The 21,371-nt window shown below is 39.9% G+C and overlaps 2 protein-coding genes across 4 annotated transcripts in view; both read right to left on the bottom strand.

The window, feature by feature from the left end:
• plpp1a (phospholipid phosphatase 1a) overlaps positions 1-14,785 on the bottom strand; it is a 30,567-nt gene extending 15,782 nt beyond the window's left edge. The window contains exons 1-4 of one of the 3 annotated variants that reach the window (XM_071202628.1): positions 14,325-14,785; positions 6,281-6,432; positions 4,544-4,711; positions 2,411-2,691 (exon numbers count right to left, since the gene is read on the bottom strand). In XM_071202628.1, coding sequence (XP_071058729.1) covers positions 2,411-2,691; positions 4,544-4,711; positions 6,281-6,432; positions 14,325-14,382 — 659 coding nt within the window. In that variant the 5' untranslated portion in view covers positions 14,383-14,785. Of the gene's footprint in view, positions 1-2,410; positions 2,692-4,543; positions 4,712-6,280; positions 6,433-9,123; positions 9,279-14,324 lie in introns of all 3 variants that reach the window. The other 2 variants (XM_034079542.2, XM_034079541.2) reach the window with 2 other exon arrangements.
• Positions 14,786-15,787: 1,002 nt separating this feature from the next.
• LOC117443633 (chondroitin sulfate N-acetylgalactosaminyltransferase 1-like) lies at positions 15,788-20,920 on the bottom strand. The gene is made up of 2 exons (XM_034079538.2): positions 20,734-20,920; positions 15,788-18,131 (listed from the first exon to the last, which is right to left on the bottom strand). Exons 1-2 carry the CDS (start codon positions 20,768-20,770, stop codon positions 17,851-17,853), a joined length of 318 nt encoding a protein of 105 aa, XP_033935429.1. The 5' UTR covers positions 20,771-20,920; the 3' UTR covers positions 15,788-17,850.
• Positions 20,921-21,371: the final 451 nt, after the last annotated feature.

Here is a 21,371-nt window from a genome sequence, read left to right as displayed (position 1 = left end):
CTCCAGCCTAAATCCACCAGACTGCATTGACAAAAACAGTCATTTTGATTTGCAAAACACACAGGTAATTAGGGGTGGGCGATATGACGATATATATCGTCGTGACGATATTAGGTCTCCACGATATGCTTTTTCAGAGATATCGTCCTATCGTGATAAAAAAAAAAAAAAAAAAAAATAGCGGGAGGGGAAGAGGCTCTCCGTGCGCGGCGCAGGGGGCTATGACAGCGGACGGAGAGCCTCTTCCCCTCCCGCTCCCCCAGCCTCACCTACTGATTTTAATTTCACCATATATCAAGCCAGATCGATTTCACAATGTCAGCGCACCTCTGCTTGCGTTCAGTCCGAGTTGTTTGACACGCTCCCAAAGTCCCCGCCCCCTTGCTTTGCAGCGAGCGACCATAGGGCAGGCATTTCATAAAGGGGCTCCGTATGAAAAGACTAGGTGGAAAGACATAACTGACGCTGTGGCGTTTTATGTTTTTCCCTTCAGTTATGCTAAAGTCTTTTATTACACTTCAAGTCTACTCTAAAGTTTACATTTGAATTGTTTGGCACTGACTTTTCCTCATTGATGTTTTACTTAGTTATGTTTTACCCTCCTTTTCATGTTTATTGATGTTCACTGCTCACTTGTTCATTCAGGGTTTCATTTCAGAAATAAAACCAGCTTGAAATGCTATGTTGGTCTGTTACTCCTTTTTGCTTTAGTTTCTGTCACCTTGTCGGTGCTTGTTCTGTTAAGTAACTTGAAAAATAACCATAATAACCGACATGAAAAAATATCGTGATATATCTCGTCTATCGTGATACTGCCTGGAAATATCGTGATAACATATTTTTCAATATCGCCCACCCCTACAGGTAATGCTTGTCCACCTATGCATTGATTATGTTGTTTTCTTCGTGTTATTGTGGTGAATCCAAACTTCCCGTTTAAAGCACCAAAGTCACACAATGACACAATAAAACTAACCGGTGGCAGTACAAAAACACCAGCAACGTATGTGTCCTGCAATGTTAGTATATTCTTTTTGTCAATGGAGTTTGGTGCCTGTTGTAAAGCTGTGACATTGTTCTACATCTAGGGTTTCTAGTACCTAAAATACATGTAGCTGCTCCCCGGTACAGCAGCATGTCCTCACTTCCTGCTGGTCTCCCGTGTGTTTCCTGACCCCAACGTGTTCCGCCTGAAGGTTAAAGTGTGTGTTGTTGGAGTGTGTTATCCGCTCGGTGTTTACCAGGGCGTGGCGCTCCATGGTTCCTATTTCCCGGAGCCCCTTCCCCTCTCCGCAGTCTGGGTATTTGAATAAAGCCCGGCAGACGTCATGGGCTTTTTCTAGATTCATGTCATGTTTCTAACGTGTGATCGAGATAATAAACTGCAGCTGGAGGAGAACGGATCAAATGACTGAAATATGATTCCTCCTCGGGTTAGATTAGCATCCCGAGCAGGAGAGAGGCTGTTAGATGTTTTGTTTACATATAAGAGGTAAAGAAAGCCAGAGTACTTAAAGGTCGACAGATCGTACAACTTGCAAGGTACAAACATTTTTCTACGAAACAGATATTGAGCTCGAACAAACCTGCAGTTTAAGAGGTTTTAAAGAGGTTGGCATTATTATTTAATTTGCTCGTTAGGTTTTATTACAACGGTCTGTTTCAACCTGACTGAAACGATTAGTGGATTAGTCTGTTAACTTGAGTGACTTCTACCACCTTACCACTTTAAAGAGTCCTCTGCTGCTGATGTTCAGGTGTATATCAGTGTGTAGTGTCTCTACTTTAAAGAGTCCTCTCCTGCTGATGTTCAGGTGTATATCAGTGTGTAGTGTCTATACTTTAAAGAGTCCTCTGCTGCTGATGTTCAGGTGTATATCAGTATGCAGTGTCTCTACTTTAAAGAGTCCTCTGCTGCTGATGTTCAGGTGTATATCAGTATGTGTCTCTACTTTAAAGAGTCCTCTGCTGCTGATGTTCAGGTGTATATCAGTATGTGTCTCTACTTTAAAGAGTTCTCTCCTGCTGATGTTCAGGTGTATATCAGTATGTAGTGTCTCTACTTTAAAGAGTCCTCTCCTGCTGATGTTCAGGTGTATATCAGTATGTAGTGTCTCTACTTTAAAGAGTCCTCTCCTGCTGATGTTCAGGTGTATATCAGTATGTAGTGTCTCTACTTTAAAGAGTCCTCTCCTGCTGATGTTCAGGTGTATATCAGTATGTAGTGTCTCTACTTTAAAGAGTCCTCTGCTGCTGATGTTCAGGTGTATATCAGTATGTGTCTCTACTTTAAAGAGTTCTCTCCTGCTGATGTTCAGGTGTAGATCAGTATGTAGTGTCTCTACTTTAAAGAGTCCTCGGAGTAAAATAAGTAAATAAAACATGAAAAATGATGAGGGACAGTACACACCTGCCCTCGTTGACCATCTTGGCGTCCCCTTGGCAGGTGAACGTCTCGATGTAATCGCCCACTGAGCAGTTGATGAGGTTCCAGTCCGGTCTGCAGACATCGAGGAAGTGCGGCCTGAGACGACCGATGGAGTATTTGGCGATGTCCGTCAGAGACTGGCTCATAGCGGCGCCGAACAGGAAGGTCCCGACCGCCTTGTAAACACACGACACGTAGCTGCCGTAAGAAGACTTGGACTTAAGGTGCTCCAGATAAACTAGAAGACACTCGCCAATAACCATCTGTAAGAGGGGGGGGGGGGGGGGGGGTCAGGGTTAGAGGATTGTACAGAAATATTAAAAAAGTCAACAAGAAAGCCTGAAACATTCCCTCATTGTATCTCCACTTACTCAGTCCTAAAATAAAGATTTAAAAAGGTAAAGAAAATCAGAATCTAACACCAATTTTATTCGAAATTGATCGATACCGCTCTCCTGTGGCTACGCTAGCACCTGCAGCTAGTTAGCTTAGCATAAAGACTGATGAGTAGCCTACAGGTAAAGAAACCAGAACGTGCTGAATAGTGAGATGTGAAAGGTAAGGCTGCACAGTATATAGATTTTTTTTAAAGTCAATTTGATGTCAACTTGTACGTAAACACATGTTGTCTAGTTAGATGAAAGATAACTTAGCTTAGCATAGAGACTAGCATCCAGAAATATAGGTTTAATCAGGATGCTTAGAAGGTTCTGCTGAACAATATTTAGCTTTTTAATAATTATCAGAATGCATGATAAACACATCGTGTAATATGGCGTATCAAAATGTAGGGATTTAGGGAATGCCTCTAATCTTTTGTTTGTGTACATGCATTTTCATTTTTTGTTTTATAGCTAAAACCAAAAGCAGCAGAAATATCCCTTCTGTTATATTTAACAGTTCTTCAAATCGTGCAGCATTATTTAAAGTTGGATTATATACACAGTATTTATTTTAATTTGTGAATGAGGCTACCTGTTTGCCCTTATTCACAGACAGTCATTATGCTAAGCTAAGCTAATCAGCTGCTCATTGTAACTTCATATTTAAGGCGCACATAAGAGAGTGGTATCGATGTAAAGCTCAGAAACACAGCAAAGGGTTGAATCACAAACAATTTGAACAATTCGTTTTTATAACGTAACGAGGATTTCACATCTGACAGTAAAATGTGTTGGAAATATGAAAGCAGTCGGAGGATGTCCATTTAAATTAATAAGCACTTTTAACTTGATGGACGACATAGTAAAATATTTAAAAACCTGTGTGTGTGTGTGTGGTGTGTGTGTGTGTGTGTGTGTGTGTGTGTGTGTGGTGTGTGTGTGTGTGTGTGTGTGTGTGTGTGTGTGTGTGTGTGTGTGTGTGTGTGTGTGTGTGTGTGTGTGTGGTGTGTGTGTGTGTGTGTGTGTGTGTGTGTGTGTGTGTGTGTGTGTGTGTGTGTGTGTGTGTGTGTGTGTGTGTGTGTGTGTGTGTGTGTGTGTGTGTGTGTGTGTGTACTGACCAATGACTCATAGGTTCCTGCCGGAGGGTTTTCTGGATATTCATTCGAACAGAAATAGAAACTCTGCCTCGAAGCTCCTGTATCTCTAAAATCGTCAAGTTAAAAGGGTGTCAATAAAGTTTAAAGGTGTCCGTTTGTCACTGAGCTGCTTCACTTCACTTTAATATGTTTCGTACGTATTGAATGGAAGCTTGTTTTCATTCATATTTAGAGATAAAACCTGCAAGGAAAGATTTTGGTGAATAAAAAAAATAGATAATTATATAAAAATAAATATATAACTTTAAATAAAAGATTGAATGCATAATTAATTAATTAATTAAAATGCTTAAAAGGAGCAATATAAAAGAAAAAAGCTGGATATTCTCTGGTATGAATCTGACTTTAATCTCAGAGAATTTATGATTTTTCTTTTACATAGTGGATCTTCTTTTACTCATAAATGCACCGCTTTTCGACTATTGCCATCTCGTCTTTGCTCCGTAATTATATGGTAGAACTATTGTTCTGTGCGATGGTGCTAAGTTAAGAAAGTAAAGGGATATGTTCACTCTCTAACTGCTGAGTCTGTCTTTAAGTGCTTTCACATTTTTATCATTCCTGACAAAGGTTACGTCAGCTTTTCTTCTTCTTCTTCTTCTTCTTCTTCTTCTTCTTCTTCTTCTTCTTCTTCTTCTTCTTCTTCTTCTTCTTCTTCTTCTTCTTCTTCTTCTTCTTCTTCTTCTTCTTCTGAGGAGGAGGAGTTCCTCATCTGCCTCTCTCTGCAGACTTCCCTGCAGCAGCTGCAGAGTGCGTTAAGGTCGGAGCTTTTCAAATAACGGGCGCCTCTCTGTTTCCTCGGGCAGCGTTAAAGAGTTTGGAAAACATTGAATGCATCGCGCAGTTAGTAGGTTAGCTCACAGGGTTAATTAGGAGGATGCAAGCAATAAGGAGCAGGTATACATTATTACGTTGGATGCACGATATATATATATATATATATATATATATAAATATATATGTAAATGGTTAATTTAAAGGATTTCATACGAGGGAAAGGCTTGTCTTGGCAGCATCTACTCGTGTGGGTACTTTGAGGTCATCGATCTCTCTTCCACGGGAGACCGTGAGTGCATCCGTTAATGTGGTGAAAGCGTGTCATTGTTTAGTTTTAGAGAATGACGACACGGTGCAATTTGAAAAACAGCATTAATGGATTGAGCTTCACTAAAACACTGAATACATATTCGAAAATCTAATATGTTTGTTTCTGTGTGATGTCAGCTAGATTTAATTCATCTTTTTTAAACTTTGTTTATTAGGTTTTTCAACAGCATTCAGTCATTCTCTCAGAGCACGCATCAAACGGAGGAAAACAAATCTTCACTTTATAGAACAATAGAGTAACAATGTAAATCCTGCTTTCTTTTTAAGTGGCTAAAACCAAGTCGTTTTTATCTCTCAAAGACCTGGAAAGGGTTATCAACGCCTTGGTGACCACGAGGCTGGATTACGGCAGCGCTCTGTGTGTGGGTATGGAGGACCAGGCCTCAATTAGACGCCTGCAGCTAGTTCAGAACGCAGCTGCACGTCTTCTGATTGGCCATCACCCCAACTCTGGCCTCACTGCACCGGCTTCCAGTCGGATCAGAATAGATTTTAAAATCCTTTTATTTGTTTTCAAAGCCCTAAATGTTCTGGCTCCTCCTATGAAGCCGAACTCCTCCAGCGCTACCCCCCAGGCAGAGCCTTAAGGTCGGCTGATCAGCTGCTGCTGGTAGTGCCCAAGACCAGGCTCAAACCCCGAGGGCACCGAGCCTTCGCAGCGGCTGGCCCCAGGCTCTGAACCCTCTGCCCCTCCACGTGAGGTCGGCCCGGACCCTGGGGCTTTAAATCCTCACTTCTTCTCCCTGGCCTTCTAGTCAGAGCGGAGCACGACTCCTGGCTGTTCCATGTGTTTTAGTTTTTATATTTCTGTTGTAAATGATTTTCTTTTATTGTGATTGTAGTAAAGTGTTCTTATTATTACATGTACGGCACTTTGGCTCGAGCAAAAATCACTTTTAAATGTGCTTTATAAATAAAACTTGATTTGATTTAATTGATCTTTTCTTCCTAAGTCTTAGCCTTTTGTTATTTCATCCGTACATGGAGGTTTAACGAGTGAGAGCTGACTAATATGTGCAGAAACTAAAAGTTAGAAAGGATCAGGAGAACCCGGTCATTAGCTTTGATAAACCGTGCATCCTTTAAGACGACAGAACAATGTATTCAGCAGGACATGCATTTAGAGAAACACGAGACGACAGCCAGGCAGAAATCAGAAGAGGAGCCAGGAGTGAGCAGAACACGAACAAACCAGATGCACTTACGGTGAGCACCGCGACGGGAATCATGACACCTCCTAACAACTGATAGGAAATGGTGTCTTCTTTAAGAGGGAACTTGATCGAGTCATCGTTACAGAAAAAGCCTCGGCGGAAAGGACTGTGAGCCACCGTGAATACAACAAAGGGGAGTCCGGCTGGCAGAGAAAGCAGTGAGACAAAAAAAAAGACAAAATATACAGGTTACAAAAAGACTTGCCACTGCTGGACCATCTTTTCCCATGATGCAACAGTGTGCAGTGATGTTAGCGGGAACGTCGCCAACTATCAGGAACGCCAGGATGCAAATATTAGTGGTTAACGTTGGCACGGGAAAAAGGAACGGTTATGTTGAGAGACGAGTTAGAGAGAGACATTAGAGCAGAGAGGAGACATTTTCTCTCCAAGAAAGTGACACTGGATGTAGTGTCTCTACTTTAAAGAGTCCTCTCCTGCTGATGTTCAGGTGTGTATCAGTATGTAGTGTCTCTACTTTAAAGAGTCCTCTCCTGCTGATGTTCAGGTGTATATCAGTATGTAGTGTCTCTACTTTAAAGAGTCCTCTCCTGCTGATGTTCAGGTGTATATCAGTATGTAGTGTCTCTACTTTAAAGAGTCCTCTCCTGCTGATGTTCAGGTGTATATCAGTATGTAGTGTCTCTACTTTAAAGAGTCCTCTCCTGCTGATGTTCAGGTGTATATCAGTATGTAGTGTCTCTACTTTAAAGAGTCCTCTCCTGCTGATGTTCAGGTGTATATCAGTATGTAGTGTCTCTACTTTAAAGAGTCCTCTCCTGCTGATGTTCAGGTGTATATCAGTATTTAGTGTCTCTACTTTAAAGAGTCCTCTCCTGCTGATGTTCAGGTGTATATCAGTATGTAGTGTCTCTACTTTAAAGAGTCCTCTCCTGCTGATGTTGAGGTGTATATCAGTATGTAGTGTCTCTACTTTAAAGAGTCCTCTCCTCCTGCTGATGTTCAGGTGTATATCAGTATTTAGTGTCTCTACTTTAAAGAGTCCTCTCCTCCTGATGTTCAGGTGTATATCAGTATGTAGAGTCTCTACTTTAAAGAGTCCTCTCCTGCTGATGTTCAGGTGTATATCAGTATGTAGTGTCTCTACTTTAAAGAGTCCTCTCCTGCTGATGTTCAGGTGTATATCAGCATGTAGTATCTCTACTTTAAAGAGTCCTCTCCTGCTGATGTTCAGGTGTATATCAGTATGTAGTGTCTCTACTTTAAAGAGTTCTCTCCTGCTGATGTTCAGGTGTATATCAGCATGTAGTGTCTCTACTTTAAAGAGTCCTCTCCTGCTGATGTTCAGGTGTATATCAGTATGTAGTGTCTCTACTTTAAAGAGTCCCCTCCTGCTGATGTTCAGGTGTATATCAGTATGTAGTGTCTCTACTTTAAAGAGTCCTCTCCTGCTGATGTTCAGGTGTATATCAGTATGTGGTGTCTCTACTTTAAAGAGTCCTCTCCTGCTGATGTTCAGGTGTATATCAGTATGTAGTGTCTCTACTTTAAAGAGTCCTCTCCTGCTGATGTTCAGGTGTATATCAGTATGTAGTGTCTCTACTTTAAAGAGTCCTCTCCTGCTGATGTTCAGGTGTGTGTCAGTGTGTAGTGTCTCGACTTTAAAGAGTCCTCTCCTGCTGATGTTCAGGTGTATATCAGTATGTAGTGTCTCTACTTTAAAGAGTCCTCTCCTGCTGATGTTCAGGTGTATATCAGTATGTAGTGTCTCTACTTTAAAGAGTTCTCTCCTGCTGATGTTCAGGTGTATATCAGTATGTAGTGTCTCTACTTTAAAGAGTCCTCTCCTGCTGATGTTCAGGTGTATATCAGTATGTAGTGTCTCTATTTTAAAGAGTCCTCTCCTGCTGAGGTTCAGGTGTATATCAGTATGTAGTGTCTCTACTTTAAAGAGTCCTCTCCTGCTGATGTTCAGGTGTATATCAGTATGTAGTGTCTCTACTTTAAAGAGTCCTCTCTTGCTGATGTTCAGGTGTATATCAGTATGTAGTGTCTCTACTTTAAAGAGTCCTCTCCTCCTGATGTTCAGGTGTATATCAGTATGTAGTGTCTCTACTTTAAAGAGTCCTCTCCTGCTGATGTTCAGGTGTATATCAGTATGTAGTGTCTCTACTTTAAAGAGTCCTCTCCTGCTGATGTTCAGGTGTATATCAGTATGTAGTGTCTCTACTTTAAAGAGTCCTCTCCTGCTCATGTTCAGTATGTACTTTTTCTGTGTGTGTATGAATTCTTTAAAGTGGACATCCTCCTTTGCCTTCAGCTTTTCCAACACGCCCTTCAGAGCCTCTATGAAGGTCACCAGCTTCACACTGACATGAGAAACAGAGCTAAATAAATACCAAGGAACTGTGAGTCATTCCTATCCCACAGGGAGCTGAATACATCCTGCATGACACTCTTTTTTAAATTTCATTATTTCGCAAGTTGACTCGCCATCGCAGGAAGTCTAGTTAAAAAAATAAATGAAAAAAAGTGGTTGCTTCACACGTGGAAGGGACGATATGAATTAATATATATAGGATTTAAATTGGGGCAAAAATCCAAAATATAGTCACGATGCCCATAAACTACATTTCCCACAATGCATCTCATTTTGTGACATTCTCACTGAAGATACTTGCAATTATTTGCCCTAGACTTCTGCTTTCAGACGTAGTTACTTATGAAGACATTTAGTTGGACACCCCTGACGTGAAGCGTTCGTATCGTCCCCTTCCTACATGTGTTTGAGCCTATAGACCACCACAAAGTGCAAATGCTCCTCCACCTGCGATGAACGAGCCAACTTGAGTCCTTGAACGCCTCCTACTTACGCAGCCAATGGGCAGCGTGAAGCCCACGGTGTAGAGCACGGTGGAGGTGACCGTGCTCGAGTGGAACGGGTATCTGAGGCTGTCGTCGGTACAGAAAAAGCCCCTCTGGTAGGGGACCACTTTACCCAGGTTAAAGGCCGCCAGAGGCAGACCCCCTGTGGAGCGAGACATCGGGAGCAGTTAGACACAGAAACAGAGGGAGGGGCTGGAGACAAAGAGAGGAGGGGGTCCAGCATCGGTGTCCAAACCTGTCAGATAGAAGTTTATGATGTTAGAGGATCACAGAGGCCATCTTTGTAACATTATACCTTTAGTTACTTCTCAGATCTGGATGAAGGATGTGAAATATAATCAGGTGTTGAATCAGACTTTAGTTCCACCTGGAGTGAATCCACCAGCTACCCTGCAGTCTACAAAGTACTTCAGACTAGCTGCACCTTCACCAGCTACCCTGCAGTCTACAAAGTACTTCAGACTAGCTGCACCTCCACCAGCTACCCTGCAGTCTACAAAGTACTTCAGACTAGCTGCACCTTCACCAGCTCTGAGAACACTTTCATGATCAATCATTATAAAACATATCATATATATTATTCTGAAATGGACCAATCTGCACAACGACTACTTTCACTGTCTTTCACTATATTTAGATGAGAATACTTTCTACTTTCACTTGAGGAACATTTTGAATGCAGGACTTTTACTGTGACAGAGTATTCCTACACTCTGGTACTTCTACTTTTACTCAAGTACACGATCTGAGTACTTCTACTTTTACTCAAGAACAAGATCTGAGTACTTCTACTTTTACTCAAGTACAAGATCTGAGTACTTCTACTTTTACTCAAGAACAAGATCTGAGTACTTCTACTTTTACTCAATATCTGAGTACTTCTACTTTTACTCAAGCACAAGATCTGAGTACTTCTACTTTTACTCAAGTACAAGATCTGAGTACTTCTACTTTTACTCAAGTACAAGATCTGAGTACTTCTACTTTTACTCAAGTACAAGATCTGAGTACTTCTACTTTTACTCAAGAACAAGATCTGAGTACTTCTACTTTTACTCAAGTACAAGATCTGAGTACTTCTACTTTTACTCAAGTACAAGATCTGAGTACTTCTACTTTTACTCAAGAACAAGACCTGAGTACTTCTACTTTTACTCAATATCTGAGTACTTCTACTTTTACTCAAGCACAAGACCTGAGTACTTCTACTTTTACTCAAGCACAAGATCTGAGTACTTCTACTTTTACTCAAGTACAAGATCTGAGTACTTCTACTTTTACTCAAGCACAATATCTGAGTACTTCTACTTTTACTCAAGCACAAGATGTGAGGACTTCTACTTTTACTCAAGTACAAGATCTGAGTACTGGTGCTTCTATAGTGTTTTTGAGGAGCTTTTTGATTACAGATTTGAAAACATCGTTGCTTGCACAATGTGCACAAAGTAGCACAATTGCTGCAGCCTAGCAGCTGATCTCAGAGCACGCTCCCCTCTACCGCAGGGGGGCGTGGTCAGCTGCAGCTCACAGAATCAGCCCCCTGCAAAAACAGCGCTGGAAAGAGCAAATGGAGCGAAATGAGGCATGGCATTTGATTTAATTATAAAAGGTATAATATGTGGTAAACTGAAGAGCCCTTTGGGAGCCGAAAGAGCCGGCTCTTCTTGGTGAGCCAAATCATCCGGCTCACCAAGAAGAGCCGGAATTCCCATCACTACCCGGCACTTGACTGATGTTATATCGCTTTGCATTCTGGGTTAACAGACTGGAAAGCGATAGGTCGCTTTTTCTGTCAATCAAGTAAACTCCTGAATTAAGTGGCAGGGAGGCCAAGGGAGGAGGGATCAAAAGCTGTTTTGTCTATTTTAACGGAGCTTGATTTTTTTTACTTTAATGAATGACTCGCGGTCTACCAGCATTGCCCCGGTCGACGTACTGGGCACCTCTGGTTTAGATGGTTTAGCTGGCGCCAGCTAAACCATCTAAACCAGCTAAACCATCTAAACCAGCTAAACCATCTAAACCAGCCACCCTGGCCAGCTAAAGGGTCCAAAACCCCTCGAAACCACTCCAGCCTAATATCCACTGACTGGTCCAAGCTGGGTTTTTTCAGCAAGGTTTGAAAGCAGCCTCCCTGTGTGTGTCCTCGCGCTGTCCTCACCTCCCCGGACCCCCAGACTCGGAGGAGCACAGCGACGTCAGTATTGTTTATGAAGCAGGGTATAGGAAGTACATTATGGAAATGAAAATACTATTTATTTACTTTTCCAAACAGTGAGCAGCTGCAGGACGTGTGTTGCAGCGTGTGTGCTGCGGGACGTGTGTTGCAGCATGTGTGTTGCAGCATGTGTGTTGCAGCAGGTGTGTTGGACAGACTGTGTGGTTGGACGGTGTCTCACGGGCAGCTTGCTTTGTAACGTCAGAGGACACTGGGCCAAGTGTACATCTCAAACTGCACCACTTAGAACTAACTGCGCAATTATTTTTATATAATTATATTCAATAACTGTAAGAAATGCAACCGTATGAAGTGATTTGTAAATAGGAAAAGAGATTTGACTTCATGTTTTCATCAATATATTTTTCTCCCAGTTTGGAATGGGACTTATGTTTACCCTCTCAAAGAACCGGAATCGAAAAGCAGAACGGGAATCGTTAAAATCCAAACGATACCCCATGTGTGATGCAGTGCAATCTCACCGCTCACTTACGTCGGCGGTGTCGTAAAACCGTGGGGAAATGTAAAATACGATGCCGAAGAAGAAGAAGATTCCAGTGGCCCCAAATGTTCTACTTCGCCAAACTCACTTGTCCATGTACAAGTACTCTCTAAAAACGTCTTCTTACACATACATATATCTTCCGTCTCGCACGTATCGAGCGTAGAAGTATGTGCATGTTAAGATGTCACATGCCGTCGTGAAGGTTTCAGTCTGAACGCAGATTACTCCAAATAATCTAATCTGCGTCTAATCCAGTTTCTGCTTCGCTCTTCTGGAGAGGACACTTCTCTTTCATGTGAGATACAGAGGTACTTGTACTTGAGTATTTCAATGTGTTGCTGCTGTGTACTTCTACTCCACTACAGTTCAGAGGTACATGGTGTACTTGTACTCCACTACATGTATTTAATACCTTTAGTTACTTCACAGATCTGGATGAAGGATGTGAAATCTAACCAAGTGTTGAATCAGCCTTTAGTTCCACCTGGAGTAAATCCACCAGCTACCCTGCAGTCTACAAAGTACTTCAGACTAGCTGCACCTTCACCAGCTTTGAGAACACTTTCATGATCAATCTTTATAAAACATATCATATATATTATTCTGAAATGGACCAATCTGCACAACGACTACTTTCACTGTCTTTCACTATATTTAGATGAGAATACTTTTCTACTTTCACTTGAGGAACATTTTGAATACAGGACTTTTACTGTAACAGAGTATTCCTACACTCTGGTACTTCTACTTTTACTCAAGTACAAGATCTGAGTACTTCTACTTTTACTCAAGTAGAAGATCTGAGTACTTCTACTTTTACTCAAGAACAAGATCTGAGTACTTCTACTTTTACTCAAGAACAAGATCTGAGTACTTCTACTTTTACTCAAGTACTAGATCTGAGTACTTCTACTTTTACTCAAGAACAAGATCTGAGTACTTCTACTTTAACTCAAGAACAAGAGCTGAGTACTTCTACTTTAACTCAAGTACCAGATCTGAGTACTTCTACTTTTACTCAAGTACAAGATCTGAGTACTTCTACTTTTACTCAAGTACAAGATCTGAGTACTTCTACTTTTACTCAAGTACAAGATATGAGTACTTCTACTTTTACTTAAGAACAAGATCTGAGTACTTCTACTTTTACTCAAGTAGAAGATCTGAGTACTTCTACTTTTACTCAAGAACAAGATCTGAGTACTTCTACTTTTACTCAAGTACTAGATCTGAGTACTTCTACTTTTACTCAAGAACAAGATCTGAGTACTTCTACTTTAACTCAAGAACAAGAGCTGAGTACTTCTACTTTAACTCAAGTACCAGATCTGAGTACTTCTACTTTTACTCAAGTACAAGATCTGAGTACTTCTACTTTTACTCAAGTACAAGATCTGAGTACTTCTACTTTTACTCAAGTACAAGATATGAGTACTTCTACTTTTACTCAAGAACAAGATCTGAGTACTTCTACTTTTACTCAAGTACAAGATCTGAGTACTTCTACTTTTACTCAAGATCTGAGTACTTCTACTTTTACTCAAGTACAACATCTGAGTACTTCTACTTTTACTCAAGAACAAGATCTGAGTACTTCTACTTTTACTCAAGTACAACATCTGAGTACTTCTACTTTTACTCAAGTACAAGATCTGAGTACTTCTACTTTTACTCAAGTACAACATCTGAGTACTTCTACTTTTACTCAAGAACAAGATCTGAGTACTTCTACTTTTACTCAAGTACAAGATCTGAGTACTTATACACCTCTGCTGTTTACTGAAAGACTTCTTTCTAAGAAACTTATGGTAAAACAGAGAAGTTTGACTCGGAAGGACTTCAGCTCCCAGTTTGTAAACAGTATTACAAATGTACCAATTTCCAAAATACATTTTTAAAAAGGCAAAGTTCATACATGACCAAAACATAAAGTATGTATTTCAAAATAAAGCGGAAAAAACGGTATAACTATCAATGTAATTAACAATAGATATATTATAACACGAGAAGAAGACAGATTCCATCTCAAAGCTTGCTTTATTAAATGAGCATTAAGAGCTTCAATAAAATGAATATAATGTGGAGGAGAGGAACTCAGGGCTGGACGGCATCATCACGTCCAGTTGCACTCAATACAGATTACTGTTTAACCCTAAGTGCCTCTAAACATCTGACAGCGCCGAACTGCAACAGACTTTGGAGCCGCACTCATTGAACAGAAAGGAAACAACGCACAGGTCATAAATAACGAACAGTAATGAAGGAGAAACACTTCAAAAACACACCACACACTATCACAAATACAACACACATTATATTAGATAAGTGGTTCATTTAGAGGTTAAAATAAACTCCCGTTCCCCACCACTATCCAAACAGCAGGATTAAATATCAACCCTTTAAATCGGATTACAGCAGCGGCACACAGCGAGTAAATAATACAGAATATAAATGAAATAACATACCCAGGATGAGACATGTTATGTCGAGCAGCACGAAGGGGATTGCTCTCGCCTCGAACATGTTGCCTCCTGTCTGTCTCTGCCGCAAATGAAGCCTCTTCTCCGGGTACGAACAGCGGCAGTAAGGTGGGTGGGGGTGGAGTTTATTTCCGATCAGAAAAATGTCAGCAAATGGTGCAAAAATACAATAACCCGTCCGCACCCTGGAGAAGAAACAACGGAACTGCAGGACACATCAAGAGGAGCATTTGTTGTTGTTTGTTATTGTGTTGCAAGGCGGGGATTGGCAGAACAGCTGATAACTCCGCACGACGCGCCGCATGGCAGAGTAAAACAAACGAACCCACACGGGAAGATTGTCCTGAAAAACACACACCTGTTCCCGGTTCGGTGTGTGCGTGTATGCGTGTGTGTGTAATGTGTGTAGCCGGTGTCTGAGGGTGCACGCGGAACTAACCAGAACAAATCCGGTGTCGACGGAGGCTGCGCGGCCCTGGTGGTGCGTTCAGGGGCCAGTGGGGAAATTGGGAAGTATCCTGGTTTGTGAACTAATCTTTATTTAATTTTTAGAATTTTGACAGTATCTTATTTTCATGTTTTAAAAAGAAGATAACACAAAACATTATTAATTATTATTATTACATGTTCATTATTTACTTTACTTTTTTTTACCAGTAAATAAGGAAATATCCTTTCCAAATTATTTTAATTCATATTTGTTTTTTGTGGAGTGTCAGATAAAAATAAATCCAATTGAAGCTAGAAGACAGAATTGTTCCCAGTTTAAAACTGCTTTAAAAATTAAAAATATGCATATTATTAGTATAGTTATTAGTTCATTCACTATCAGTCCCCATACCTACTTAATATTAATTTAGTTTAGGTATTGAATTCTTGAATTACTAGTTAGTCTACATAATTCAATTGTTTTTAAGAATTTTTATTTATTTCTCACATTGTTTGATAAGTCAATGATTAGCAACGACGTTGATTTTGATTCTAATTTTTTTGTTTTATGCACGAGCATTTAAAAACTGTTATTTGTTAGATTATTTTACAACTTTTAGTAAAACAAACTTTAGTGTAAAGAGCTCAGTAAATGTACACTAATTGCAGTATTTTTGTACACCTCAGGAACAGGAAGATATAGGAACATTATTATCACAACACTGACCCCATCTAGTGGCTTGAAGGTTAAATTACACTAAGGAAACGGATATAATTACACGGGTATATTAAAAAGTCCCTATTATGCTTTTTAGGATGTTCCCTTTCCTTTAGTGTGTTATTTAGGTTTTAGTGCATGTAAATGGTCTGCAGAGGCTAAAATCCCTGTGATCCCCTGCCTGAAACGCATCCATTGGCCTCCTTTGTTTAAATGGTAAATGGACATATGGCCCTCTATCAACGATATTGTCTGTCTTACATCGTCCTTAAGGATTAAACACACATTCATAATAACACACTTAATGCACAAATATGTTTTTATTCAACTCGAAAATTACATTTCAAAGTCATTCAAATGAACAAAAGAGGCAGATATTTTAAAACATCTCCAGTTTCTGCGACTGCTAAACACGCTTAATTGACAAAATATCAATTCTGACTTTTTAAGCCATCGTCAGCGTCGTTACCCTGCCAGTCAATAACCCTTTATCTTAATATATCCAGTATGCAACCAGAACATGTGACAAAAAGCACAAATAAGTCACTTTTTTTTAATTAAACCTTTTAAAAATAAACCTATTTTACATATTTATTGGGCTTTAAAACATACGTGTGATATTTCAAAGGCTTATTGAGATTTTTTTTTATTTTACTGACAAATGCATGTTTTTAGACCCACACAGAATACTGTCTGCATCCAATAATGCTCCTAATACATGGTGGCATTTACAAATAAGAACAAACATAAATAAAAAGGAATGAATAATTTATAAAAATATGTTTTACAAAGCCATTAAAGGCAAGTCCTTCATTGTTTTTAATGCAGACGTGTTGCTCATTTTCAGTCCACTAGGTGGCACTGTTTCCCTACAAGTAAAAAATGCAGGTTTTTTTCACACAAGGCACATAGTTCAGAGTCAGACAGAAAACAGCATGTACATGAGTTGGAGCTACAGAGGAAAATACAAATCAAACATTAAATTACAGATGTTTTCAGACAGGAAATTAACAATGTCCGACTCCAGTTGCGTCGACGAATTCCTCAAGTCTTTTTTTTATTCATCTGAATCTTCTGTTGTCCTTTCAAGTGCTCCGAGTCGTTGAAAAGTAAAAAGAAAGTCTTCACATTTTACGATGAAGGAATCGTTTCACATTTTGGGAAAGATTTGCTTTCTTGTGGAGAGTTAGATGACCTAGATATGAAGCTAAAGCGAGAGTTAGTTAGCTTAGCTTAGCATAAAGACTGGAATCAGAGGGGAAACAACTAACTGTGTGTTCCACAAAGAAAGCTAAATATATTTTTCTATTGCGGACTATTAACAGCAATAAACCACATATGTTTTACTTCGGATGTGAAATGTATGCAGCTTTTTCAGGCTAGCTATTTCCCTGTTTTTAGTCTTTATGCTAAGCTAAGCTAAATACTAGCTCGCTCTAGATTTAGCTTACAGACGTCATACTAGTGTTAATCCTATCTCACTCTCAAAATGTGTGATATTTACACTTCGCTTTTACCTAGCACTGACCGCATGTTTCCCACCTTTATGCTAAGCTAATTACCTGCTAATTCTAGGTCTATATTTAGCACCCAGGAATTAGAATAGTGTCAATATATTCTTTCTCTCTGAGATCTTCCAGCACACAACTACAGAAAAAATACAAGCATTTTGCTTTGAAAGACTTCCAGTCTTTTATGCTAAGCTATGCTAATGAGCTGCTAGCAATAGGTCTAACAATAACTATAGGTTCCCAGCAAAGAAAAATAAGAAAGTGTTATTTCTACACTTCAACTTGTGTGTGTAGCTTTTTGCAAGCTAGCTGGTTCCCGTTGTCTTTATGCTAAGCTAAGCTAACTCTAGCTCAATGTGTAGAGATCGGACATTAGAGTGAATCTTATCTTACAGAGAGATGTAACATTATTTATGCTAAGCTAATGACCTGCTAACTCTAGCTCAATGTGTAGAGATCGGACATTAGAGTGAATCTTATCTTACAGAGAGATGTAACATTATTTATGCTAAGCTAATTACCTGCTAACTCTAGCTCACTTTTTAGCATACAGACATAAGAGTGAACCTTATCTCACTCATTTGCCATTTTTACACTTTTTGTTTTCGGATTAGAGATGTAAAAGTCTTTATGCTAAGCTAATTGCATGCTAGCTGTAGCTCAATATGTAGCCTTCAGACACAAGAGAGTTATCTTATTAGCTAACTCTCAGCAAGAAGCTATATTTTCCAAGATGTCAATTAACCATTCCTTTTAAAAACCTGATACAGTTCAGATCAGTTGAATTCATCTGCGTTATTTCAACGTTTTGCAGTCATTTCGGTGATCAATAATCCAGCCATTTTCTCCATCCTCATGTCTTTTTGGGGTTTTTCTGTTTACGGAGGTGCGCTTCGATCTCCTGCCTGAAGAAGAGCATCCCCAGTTGGCCGTGCGATGCCTCGTTCATGGCTTTTGATTGCATGCACATGCGATATTGATCGGGCGGCAGTTCGTCGGCGCAGTGTTTCTCGTGCCACAGGTGGAAAAGCCCTCGGGACGGGGCTCGAACCACCAGAAGGTTACTGTGCAGGTACTTCCTGTACAGGTGCACGTCTTCACCCCCCCAGCCTTTGATGTCGATGTCAAAACCGCCTGCAGGGGAAAGAGCAGAGGGGGAGTAATGTAGGCGTTTTTATTTTTGTTATTTTTATTTACAAGACAAGTGCATACAAGTACACTGTCACATATCCACAGAAGACAATACGGAGCATTTCCAAGTCGAGACAAATAACAAACATATATAATAATAATAATTATTATTATATATATTTTTAAAATATAATAAGTTAAAGTAAAATCTGAATGTAAACATAAGAAGTATGTGCAATACAAATATACACTAGAGACATTATGCAAATAAAGAAAAAACCTAACAGGAAGTCGTGTGTTTATGTGTCTCACACACACACACACACACACACACACACACACACACACACACACACACACACACACACACACACACACACACACACACACACACACACACACACACACACACACACACACACACACACACACACACACACACACACACACACACACACACACACACACACACACACACACACACACACACACACACACACACACACACACACACACACCACACACACACACACACACACACACACACACACACACACACACACATTTCCTGGAGACTGATCCTAACCTTAACCAAGTCTTCACCCTAAAATTAATGATACCCTGTGTGGGGACCTCCATTATGTCCCCATAAGGGAGGTCCCCACACGTAACTGTGTAAACATATTTAGGTCCCCACAAGGATAGTAATGTTAGGCCACACCACCCCCCCCCCCCCACACACACACACACACACACACACTGCTGGACTTGAACTGGCAGGCTTTGTGGAATTGAGGGTTTTTTCTCAGCGTTGGAAAAGCAGGTTTTTTGAACAGTAAAAACTGATGACAGACATTTTCTCCTTCAAAGCGCAATGACTAATAAATACCAAGGAAGTCTGATCCCCGTTTTTAGTGAAGAGACAAGGATTTATTTTTGTTTAAGTAAATACAACCCCTCATATTTATATATATTTTCACTTTTTGTTTCATTCGTTTGTTTCTTTAAGCCTTTTTGTCATTTATCCACTGTGTGCACTTTTCTTATATCAGTCTTATTTTCACCTTATTATGATTATCATCTTATTTCACTATTATTTAAAGTGGGTTTAATCTTATTTCCCATTAATGAAAAAATTATATCTTGTTTTTTATGTTCATTTCGTCTATTTTCCGTGATTGTAAAGCAGTTTTCTTTGCAGGAAAAGCACGAAACAAACAACGTTTCTTATAATTATCATGTGAAATGGAGATTTGAGGCGTTAAGAAATGCATTTCTCTGTGATTCATGTTTCCTCTTAAAGTCGCTGATTGGTTTCCTGATTAGAGTTCACAGCCTGCGATCACAATCACGGTTTGTTGTTTCATGAAGAAAGAGAGGGGGGAGAGGGGGGGGGGGGGTTCTGGACAGATTCTGCAGAAACAGACGTCAGAAGACAAGTTCCTCACACGTTGTTTTATTCTCATTATTCTGTCCGTCTCTCCATCTTCATTTTTAACCCGAGGCCAAACAGATGAAGCAGGAATTTGAGATGAAAATTATGTGTTTCTTTTTTTATGTGAAAGCGCTCAAAGCCTCAAAGATATGTTGCAACAGAATTTAAGGAATGTTCCATTTATTTGTATTTATTTATTTAAAAAAAGAATAAATTCAATAAATGAATAAAAATGTCAAAAAAGATTAGTTGAAAAAATGCTTAATTAAATACTAGTATTAAAATAATACGTAAGAATTAGCATTAACACTTTTAAAAATAATTCAGTAGAATGTGCAATAAAATAAAAATACATTTGAAAAATAATATGTGTGCAATAAAAAAATAAATACATGAAGATATTTATACAAACAAATTATTATTATTTGTGTTTATTTAAATAGGTGAATCGGCACAGATGTTTCTACATAGTTACTGTACCAAACTCCTGCAATTATGCAGCCTTAATTTAAAGTAAAAATTACATTCATATGCAGGGACATATTTACATAAATTAATTAACACATGCTCGCATATAACGCTCTGAAGGATGTGAAGTCTGTGTGTGTGTGTGTGTGTGTGTGTGTGTGTGTGTGTGTGTGTGTGTGTGTGGCCTAGAATTACTATCCTTGTGGGGACCTACATCTGTTTACACAGTCACGTGTGGGGACTCGCCTCCCTTATGGGGACTGATTAATTTTAGGGTGAAGACTTGGTTAAGGTTAGGATAAGTCTCCAGGAAATGCATGTAAGTCAATGTAATGTCCCCTGAAGTGATGTATACATGGTTGTGTGTGCGTGTGTGTGTGTGTGTGTGTGTGACATAATCCCCTCTGAAGTTCACTACACTCCTTCAATTGCTGTGACTTTGGAGGGAAACTACATTGATTGAAATGCCTTCTGAGAGCCAGTATCACTCAACACACACTTGAGATATGCTAATCCGTGCAGCGGCTGCTTCTCTCCTGCAGAGCGATTTAATCCCAGGTGAGAGAAGTAAAGCGATATTGAACCATTTGTGTTGTCCTCCATTAAGCTCTCTGCCACTATTAGCTCAGCAGAGGAAGAGAGGAAGTCTCAGAGTCTCGCTGTTCATGAATTCCTGCACGCTAAGACGTTGCAAATATTTACCGATATTGATGAAGTCGGATCTGTACTGGCAAGTCATCCCGAATCCAAAGTCCCTCCAGAAGCCGGTGTCTTTCTTTATCGCCTGCACAGAAGAGAAGGCTTAGAAAGCAGAACAGAAATACGACGTGTGTGTGTGTGTGTGTGTGTGTGTGTGTTTCAAGTTTCAAGGCCTTTATTGTCATCCGTACATAGCTACAGTGTAGTTATGATAAGGAACATCTTAGGTCCCAGGCTCCTCCAACAGAGCAACACATAAAACAGATAAAATACAAGTAAATAGAATAGAATAGAAACAGTGCAGAATAGTCTATATACAGTAATTGGAATATTTATATATATAAGTTGCAAACGGATGAATGTTCTTTCAAAAGTTCAGGTGTTTAACATTCTTATGGCCTGTGGGATGAAACTGTCCCTGAGTGTGTGTGTGTGTGTGTGTGTGTGTGTGTGTGTGTGGTGTGTTGTGTGTGTGGTGTGTGTCCTAGCAACTTTAGGGTGAAGACTTGGTTAGGGTTAGGCATGTGTTGGTTGAATATACTGTGTGTGTGTGTGTGTGTGTGTGTGTGTGTGTGTGTGTGTGTGTGTGTGTGTGGTGTGTGTGTGGTGTGTGTGTGTGTGTGTGTGTGGGTGTGTGGTGT

This window comes from Pseudochaenichthys georgianus, unplaced genomic scaffold (assembly GCF_902827115.2).
Source record: "Pseudochaenichthys georgianus unplaced genomic scaffold, fPseGeo1.2 scaffold_645_arrow_ctg1, whole genome shotgun sequence".
NCBI classification, from domain to species: Eukaryota; Metazoa; Chordata; class Actinopteri; order Perciformes; family Channichthyidae; genus Pseudochaenichthys; species Pseudochaenichthys georgianus.
This window is presented reverse-complemented; position numbering and strand designations above follow the sequence as displayed.

What these genes read in the sequence shown, in the direction of transcription:
- LOC117443633 (XM_034079538.2), bottom strand. Translation starts at nt 20,770, where the DNA reads ATGACTTGCCAGTACAGATCCGACTTCATCAATATCG. An exon ending in ATCCGACTTCATCAATATCG is followed by an intron (nt 18,132 to 20,733) that starts GTAAATATTTGC and finishes TTTCCCCTGCAG; the next exon opens with GCGGTTTTGACATCGACATC.